This window comes from Numida meleagris, chromosome 13, assembly GCF_002078875.1.
Source record: "Numida meleagris isolate 19003 breed g44 Domestic line chromosome 13, NumMel1.0, whole genome shotgun sequence".
NCBI lineage: Eukaryota > Metazoa > Chordata > Aves > Galliformes > Numididae > Numida > Numida meleagris.
The window spans coordinates 15,509,876-15,518,281 of NC_034421.1; the positions used below are offsets into that span (position 1 = coordinate 15,509,876).

Below are 8,406 nucleotides of genomic sequence, written 5' to 3' on the forward strand. Positions count from 1 at the left end.
TGGGGGACACGTCGGGATGGGGCACGTGGGGATGGGGGGGGACGGTGGGGACATGGGAAAAATGGGGGACGTTGTGACACCGGAGGGACGAGGGGACGTGGGGGGACACTGGGGGTCAGGGGGGACGTGGTGTCCCGCAGAGCGGTATGGGAATGTGGGGGACATGGGGGAAGGCGTCAGGATGTGGAGTGACGGGGGGGACAGTTGGGGGATGTATCGGGATGGGGGACGTGGGTGGACACGGGAACATTGGGGCACATTGGGGATGTTTGGGATCTGCAGGGATGGGGACACTGGGGACGTGGGGGCACATGGGGACACGGGGACACTGGGGGGCATGGGTGTCCCTGTGGGGCTCTATGGGATCTGTGGGGCTCTGTGGGGTTCTTTGGGGCTCTATGGGGCTGTGTGGGGTCTGTGGGGCTCTATGGGCTCTGTGGGCTCTGCAGAGTCTGGGGCTCTATGTGGTCTGTGGGGTTCTATGGGTCCCCATGATCTCCCCTGCCCCACAGCTCTCCCCCACAGCTGCAGCTCTGCCCTCGACGTGGACTCTGCTGTGGTATTTGAGGGTCCCGGTTCCTTTGGCCTCAGCGTGGCACAGAGCGACGATGGGTACGGAGCTGCCCCACAACTTGTGGGGCCCCCCCATGGATTCCGTGGGGCACCCCAGAGAATCTATGGAGCACCCTATGGAACTTAGAGGGTGACTTACAGAAGCTATGGGGTGCCCTACATAACCTGTGGGGTGCTGTAGGGAATCAGTGTGGTGCCCCACTGAATTTAGAGGTGCCCCGTGGAAGTATAGGGTGGCCAATGTAATCTATGGGGCAGCCCGCATAATCTATGGGGTACCTATGTGAATCCACGGGGTGCCCCACATAAGCTATGGGGCTTCCTTCTGACTCTCTGACTACCCCACAGAATCGATGGGGCACCCTGTGGGAATCTACGGTTGCCCTACTGAATCCATCTGGCCCCCTGAGAATTTAGTGGTGCCCCATGGAACCTATGGGGTGCCCCATATGACCTAGGAGGCTCCCTACTGACTCTATGACTGCCCCACTTAATCTATGGGGCACCCAGTGTAATCTATGTGGCGCCCCGCAGAATTGATGGGGTACCTAAGTGAATCTGTGGGTCACCCTGTGAGATCTATGGGGCACTCCACTGAGCCCCACGTCCCCCCATCACAGGGTGCTGGTGGGGGCTCCCCTGGAGTCGGGGGGCCGAGGCCGTGTCTATCGATGCCGCGTGGGGGAGAGCAGTTGCAGGGATGCGCACATCAATGGTGAGAGCTATGGGGCAGCCCCACACATGTGGCGCACGTGGGGTGGTGTGTGGCTGTCCCACGTGAGTCCCATGGGGAGTTGTGGGGTGGATTGGGGAAGTTGGGGGATGGTTGTGGGGCAGCCACAATGTGTGGAACTCAGTGGGGAGTGTGTGGAGTAGCCCCATATGTGTGAGTCCTGTGGGGAGTTGTGGGGCAGTACCGCATGTGGGTCTTAATGGGATGCTATGGGGCAGCCTTGATATATGGGTCCCAGTGAGAAGTTGTGGGGCAGACCCGTATGTGGGTCCCAATGAGAAGTTGTGGGGTGGCCTCAGTATATGAGTCCTGTGGGCAGTTGTGAGGCAGAGAGAAGGGGGCCCCAGTGGGAGGTTGTGGGGCATGGGGTGGTGTGGGGCAGCCCCGCATGTGAGTCCTATGGCAAGTTCTGGGGCTGCTCCACAAGTGTGGGTGCTATGGGGTTCTCTGCCCCACAGGCGTCCCCGATATGGGTCCCATGGCGCTGGGGATGTCCGTGGCTGCCAATGGATCCCAGCTCCTGGTGGGTGCTATGGGTCTCTGTGGGGTGCTGTGGGTCACTATGGGGTCTTTGGGGTCTGTTGGGCTCTATGGGTTCAGTGGGGCTCTGCGGGTCTCTGTGGTGTGCTGGGAGTCACTATGGGGTCTACTGAGCCCAGTGGGTTCTGTGGGACTTTGTGTGTCTCTATGGGTCACTGTGGGTCTGTGTGGGGTGCTATTGGTCTCTATGGGGTGCATGTGTCACTATGGGGCGCTGTGGGGCGCTATGCGTCACTATGGATCTCTGTGGAGCACTGTGGGGCTCTATGGAGAGCTATGGGGCTCTGTGGGGTACTGTGGGTCACTATGGATCTCTATGGGGTGCTATGGGCTCTAAGGGGTGCTATGGGCTCTATGGGGCGCTATGGGACTCTATGGGTCTCTATGGGGTGCTATGGGCTCTATGGGGTGCAGGCCTGTGGCCCGATGGCGCAGCGGACATGTGGGGAGAACGTGGAGGTGCCGGGGTTCTGCTTCCTGCTCTTCTCGGGCCGCTCCCTGACGACCACTCCACGAGGTATGGGGAACCTGGGGGGCAGCAATGGGGCAGAGGGGCTCTGTGGGGCGGAGAAGACCCGGTGCTGTTGTCCGTGGGTTCTATGTGGCCAGCGTGGGGCACAGAAATCCTAATGTCATTGTCACTGGGATCTGTGGGGCGGACGTGGGGTGGAGAAGACCCAGTGCCATTGTTGATGGGGTCTATGGGGCAGATGTGGGATCTGTGGGGCAGACGCGAGGCAGAAAGACCCAATGCCATTGTCAGTGGGAGGGCAGAGAACCAACGCTGGGTTCAGTGGGATCTGTGGGTGGATCCAGGGTGGATGATACTCATTGAACCGCCCGCCCCACTGCCTGCCCCACGCCCTGCCCCACAGCGTGCCCCACGTCGGCCTCCGACATCGTGTTCCTGATGGACGGCTCTGGCAGTGTCGCGCACTTGGACTTCTGGCGGATGAAGACATTCGTCACCGAAATCATCAGACGCTTCCGTGGGACCAACACCCGCGTGCGTGACCCACGGTGCTATGGGGCCGACCCACAGCGTGGCCTCGGCCAATGACCCCTGACTCTATGGCTGCCCCACAGAATCTATGGGTTACCGAGTGAATCTCTGGGGCATCCCATGGAACGTATCGGTGCCCCACACAATCTATGGGGCGCCCGGGCTCGCCTACGAGCTGCCCTACATCACCCACGGGGTCCCGCTGAATTTAGAGCTGCCCCGTGGAATCTATGGGCATCCCCCTGAATCTATGGGGTGCGCCACCGAATCTATGGCCGCCCCACGTAGCGTGCGGGGCACCCGGTGCAACGCGTGGGGCGCCGGGGGGCTCCGGGCGGTTCTATGGGGCGCTACGGGACCCTGGGGTTCCGCGGAGCTCCGCGGGGCGCAGCGGGGCTCTGCGGGCGGTGCGGGGCGCTATGGGGCGCTATGGGGCGCTATGGGGCGCTATGGGTCGCCGTGCCGTGCCCGCAGTTCGCGGTGGTGCAGTTCTCCACGGGCGTGCATCTCCACATGCACTTCTCGGACTTCGACCGCCTGGCGCCGCGGGAGCTGGAGCGGCTCGTGGAGGGGGTGCAGCAGAGCAACGGCATCACGCGGACCGCCACGGCCATCCGCACCGTGCTGTGAGCGCCGCCCTGCCCGCCCTGCCCGCCCCACGGCGCCGTGCCCGCGGCGCTGACGCTGTTTTGCTCAGGAGCAACGTGTTCCCGGGGAGCCGCGCCGGGGCCCGCAAGGTGCTGATCGTGGTGACGGACGGACAGAAGTACGGCGACGACCTGAGCTACGAGGACGTCATCCCGGAGGCCGAGAGCGCCGGGGTGATCCGCTACGCGATTGGGGTGAGGCCGGGGCGCGGGGCTCCTCCCGGCCCCACGCGTCGCCCCCCGTCCCCACACGTCGCCCCCCATCCCTCCCAGAGCCCCAATTCTCCCCTCCAAAACCCTCGATCCTCCCCAAAATCCCCCCCCAAAAACCCCAAATCTCGACCCTCCCCCCCGTCTCCGCAGCTCCCTCCCCCAACAAATCCCCAACCCTGAACCCATTCCCCCAACCCCAAATTCCCAGAAATTGTCCCCAAATCCTTTCCCCCAGAAAACCCCGACTCCGCTCCCCTAACCCCAAATTGCCCCAAATCTTCCCCAAGAAAACTGGGGGCACCGAGAGTCTTGGGGGCGTCTAAGGGACATCGAGGGGACGCCGAGAGCACTGGGGACAGGGGGTGCCACCAAGGACGTAGGGCAGCGAGAGCGCTGGGGACGCAGAGCGCTGGGGACATCTGGGCAGCAACAAGGGCAGCGGGGACAGCGGGAGCGCGGGGTGCAGCGCGGGGACAGCGGGAGCGCTGCGGGACGCTGGGGTGGCCCGAGGGCGGCGGGACGCTGAGCGACATGGGGAGCGCCGGGCACGGCGAGGACGATGGGGGACACCCGGGTGACGGACGGCGAGGGGACAGAACGGGGGGGACAGCACGAGTTAGGCCATCTCGTGTCGAGGCGACGCCCGGGGCGCGGGGGAAGCCGGGAGGGTTGGGACACCTAGAACACCGGGGCACCGAGACACCTAGAACGCGGGGAACGCCAGGAGCGCTGGGGCCGGCCACGCGCGCCGAGAGCCCCGGGGCCGCTCCCTGCAGGTGGGCAGCGCCTTCCGGCAGCCCGCCGCCGCCGCCGAGCTGCGCGCCATCGCCTCGGCCCCCAGCCAGGCCCACGTCTTCCGCGTGGACAACTTCGAGGCGCTGCAGGGGATCCAGGAGCAGCTGCAGGAGAAGATCTTCGCCATCGAGGGTACGGCCCCGCGGGGCGGCGCTGTGGGGGTGCCGGGACCCGCCTCACCCCGCCGTGCCCCCAGGGACCCGGCCGGCCTTCGGCAGCTCCTTCCAGCTGGAGATGGCCCAGGAGGGCTTCAGCGCTCTGCTCACTCCCGTGAGTGTCCCCACTCCCCCACGGGGGCTCCGCACCCCTCCACGCGGCCCCAAAACCCACTGGAACCCCACGGAGCCCCATAGGCACCGTAGAGCCCCGTAGAGCTCCACAGAGCCCCATAGAGCCCACAGAGCCCCATAGAGCCCACAGAGCCCCATAGAGCCCACAGAGCCCCATAGAGCCCACAGAGCCCCATAGAGCTCCACAGACCAACACGGACCCGCCGGCTGCCCCCAAACCCACCAGAACCCCCCCGGGACCTCCTCGGCCCCCCTCCGGATGCCTCCCCAAACCCATCTGAGACCCTCAGGGCCCCATCCCCCCCAGCTCAGCCCCCCTGCCTTCCTCCCCAACCTCTCTGCTGCAGGAGGGGGCGGTGCTGGGAGCGGTGGGAGCCTACGATTGGGCCGGAGGGGTCTTCATCTACGGGGCCGATGGGAAGGTCGCCTTCGTCAACGCGTCCGAAGGGGACGGGGGCACGAGCGATGCCTACTTGGGTGAGGGCCTGGGGGTCTTGGGGTCCTTAGGGGAGGTCTTTGGGTTGGTGGTATCCCCACGGGGGTCTTGCGATCCTCATGGGGGTCTTTGGGTTGAGAGTGTCCCTGTGGGGACGCTGGAGTCCTCGTGATGGTCGTGGGGATGGTGGGCTACCCGTGGGGGTCTCGGGGTCGGTGGGCGTCCCCACGGGAGTCATGGAGATGGTGGGGTTCTCATGGGGGTCACGGGGATGGCGGTGGTCCCATGGAGGTGGCGGAGTCTCCGTGGGGGTCTCGGGGCCCTTGTGATGGTCCAGGAGACGATGGGGTCCCCCTGAAGACAGAGTCGTCCCTGTGGGGGTCTCGGGGGTGGTGGTGTTCCCATGGGGCTCCCAGAGCTGTGGGCGTCCCTATGCCCCCCAAGGCAACGCCGCCCCAGGAGGAGCTGTGGGGCCACCCCCCTGTGGGTGCAACCCGCCACCCGTGCTGCCCGCAGGTTACGCTGCCGAGTCTCTGTCTCTGGGGGGGCTCCAGGCACTGGTGCTGGGGGCCCCCCGCTACCGCCACGTGGGCCGCCTGCTCCTCTTCGTGCTCCACCACGGGGGGAAGTGGGAGCTGCGCGCCGACGCCATGGGGCAGCAGGTGATGTCGGTGGGAAGCGTGGGGCATGGTGTGGGGTGCGGTGTGGGGCGGGAGGAGCCCTGGGGCTGACAGGGTCGCCTGCAGGTGGGCTCCTACTTTGGGGCGGCACTCTGCGCGCTGGAGGCATCGGGGGATGGCGTGGAACTGCTGGTGGGGGTCCCCATGTTCTATGGGGACGGCACTGGGGGGCGTGTGGAGGTCTGCACAGTGCTGCCGCAGGTACGGACCCCCAGCGCGACCCCGTGGTGCTCAGCATGACCCCACCCCAAGAACTCAACTGCAAACCCACCCCAGTCCAACCCCTATCCCAACTCTATCCCCATCCAATCCCATCCCCATCCCCATCCCATCCCATCGTCCCATCCCATCGTCCCATCCCATCCCCATCCCCATCCCATCCCATCGTCCCATCCCATCATCCCATCCCATTGTCCCATCCCATCATCCCATCCCCATCTCCATCCCCATCCCCATCCCCATCCCTATTCCCGTCCCATCCCCTCCTCCCCATCCCAGCCTGACCCCCCATGCATGGCTTGCTGTAGGGCCGTACGCTGCGGTGCCTGCGGACGCTGCGGGGACAGGCTGGCCACCCGCTGGGGCGCTTCGGGGCCAGCATGGTGCGACTCGGGGACATCGATGGGGACGGGCTGCACGACGTGGCCGTGGGCGCTCCCATGGAGGATGATGAGCGTGGAGCCATCTACATCTTCCTTGGGGAGAAGGGCAGAGTCAGTGACCGCTACAGCCAGGTGGGACCGCCCCACCGAGCCCCACAGAGCCCTATAGAGCCCCGCAGAACCCCATTGAGCCCCACAGAAAGTCCGATAGACCATGTACAGCCCCATAAATCCCATAGAGCCTGATAGTGCCCCCTAGACCCCATAGAGACCATAAAGTCCCACGGAACCCATAATGTCCCTTAAAATCCATAAAGCCCACAGATCCCCATAGAATCCCATTGACCCCCATAGAGTCCCGCAGAGCCCCGCAGAGCCCCACAGAACCCCTTAGACACTGCAGGGCCCCACTGAGCTCTGCAGAGCCCCATAGAGCCTTATAAAGCTCTGTAAGGTCCTACAGTCCCCATAGACCCCATCGAGTCCCATAGATCTCAAAGACCCCGTAGGGCTCTTCAGAGCCCCACAGAACCCCTCGGCCCCCACGGAGCCCCAAAGACCCTGTAGAGCCCATACAGCCCCAGAGACCCCGTAGAGTCTCACAGAACCTCAAATACACCACAGAGCCCACAGAGCCCACAGAGCCCACGGAGCCTCATAGCACCCAGCTGCCGCTCACGCTGGGCGCTGCGCTCCGTGCTGGCGCTGAGGACGTCCCCCCCGTGTCCCGCAGCGCATCGCGGGCGCCGTGTTCCGCAGCGCCCCGCACCACTTCGGGCAGGTGCTGAGCGGGGGGCGCGACCTGACGGGGGACGGGCTGCCGGACGTGGCCGTGGGCGCGCGGGGACAGGTCCTGCTGCTCAGGTGGGAGCGGCGCACGGGAGCCCCAGCGCCAACCCCAACGCTGTCCCCGTCCCATCCCGGCACGTCCCATCCCACCCCTCCCGTGCCGCCGCCCCCCAGGTCCCCGCCGGTGCTGCGGGTCAGGGTGACGGTGACCTTCAGTCCCCCGGAAATCCCCACGTCCGCTCTCGACTGCCACGGGGCGGAGGAGGAGCCGAGCGCCACTGAGGCCGCGGCGGTGGCCAGGGCCGAGCTCTGCTTTGTCGGCACCAAGAAGACCAAGGACAGCTTTGGTGAGAGCGCGGGGCCTCTGCCCGCGGGTGAGCCTCCACCCGTCGGCTGCCCGTGGGGCCTCCCCGGCCCCTCCAGGTGCCCTCAGAACCCATCGAGCCCCATAGAACCCCGTAGACCCCGTAGAGTCCCACAGGGCCGTGTCCTGCCGCCCGCAGGCTCCGAGCTCGGGGCCACCCTCCGCTACCGGCTGGAGCTGGACCCCGGCCGTGCCGCGCGTGCCGTCTTCTCGCCGGGCGGTGTCAGGAGCAACGGGACCGTGCGGGTGGGCGTGGGGCGCCGGTGCCAGACCTTCTCCATCGCTCTGACGGTGCGTGTGGGCACGGAGCCCCGGGGCGCAGGGAGTGGGCCCACGTGCGGCTTCCGCCACCACGGGCGCTGTGTGTGGGTCCCCAGGGCTGCCCGGCGGACACGCTGAGCCCCGTGGGGCTGCGGGCGGCCTACGAGGCACGTGGGGACGCGCTGCACCACGCACAGGGGCTGCGTGTGGCACTCAGCCGCGACACGCAGTGGGTCGTCACCGCCGCGGTACGGGCACGACGGGACAGGGGGTCTGGGATGGGCGACGGGGGTGGGAATCGTTGGGGAAATGTGGGGAGGGACGGAGTGATGTGGAGAGTGTCGGGGTGCCTGAAGAAGGTGGGATGGAGAGATGGGATGGAAGTGTGGGGTGGGGATGGACAGGGTGTGATGGGAGGGAGGGATGGGATGGAGATGGTTGGGGTGGGAATTTGGGGTGGATGGATGGGGGGATGGGATG

The 8,406-nt window shown here is 66.0% G+C and overlaps 1 protein-coding gene across 1 annotated transcript in view; it reads left to right on the forward strand.

Annotated features, from left to right (window-relative positions):
- LOC110405943 (integrin alpha-D-like) overlaps positions 415 to 8,406 on the forward strand; it is a 15,541-nt gene continuing 7,549 nt past the window's right edge. Inside the window, exons 1-17 of the mRNA XM_021411787.1 lie at positions 415 to 612; positions 1,194 to 1,288; positions 1,765 to 1,829; positions 2,261 to 2,363; positions 2,722 to 2,852; positions 3,324 to 3,475; positions 3,547 to 3,691; positions 4,486 to 4,636; positions 4,701 to 4,774; positions 5,142 to 5,271; positions 5,747 to 5,892; positions 5,977 to 6,111; positions 6,438 to 6,644; positions 7,246 to 7,376; positions 7,476 to 7,648; positions 7,805 to 7,956; positions 8,043 to 8,174. Of these exons, the coding sequence (XP_021267462.1) occupies positions 428 to 612; positions 1,194 to 1,288; positions 1,765 to 1,829; positions 2,261 to 2,363; positions 2,722 to 2,852; positions 3,324 to 3,475; positions 3,547 to 3,691; positions 4,486 to 4,636; positions 4,701 to 4,774; positions 5,142 to 5,271; positions 5,747 to 5,892; positions 5,977 to 6,111; positions 6,438 to 6,644; positions 7,246 to 7,376; positions 7,476 to 7,648; positions 7,805 to 7,956; positions 8,043 to 8,174 (2,307 nt within the window). The 5' untranslated portion in view covers positions 415 to 427. The remainder of the gene's footprint in view (positions 613 to 1,193; positions 1,289 to 1,764; positions 1,830 to 2,260; positions 2,364 to 2,721; positions 2,853 to 3,323; positions 3,476 to 3,546; positions 3,692 to 4,485; positions 4,637 to 4,700; positions 4,775 to 5,141; positions 5,272 to 5,746; positions 5,893 to 5,976; positions 6,112 to 6,437; positions 6,645 to 7,245; positions 7,377 to 7,475; positions 7,649 to 7,804; positions 7,957 to 8,042; positions 8,175 to 8,406) is intronic.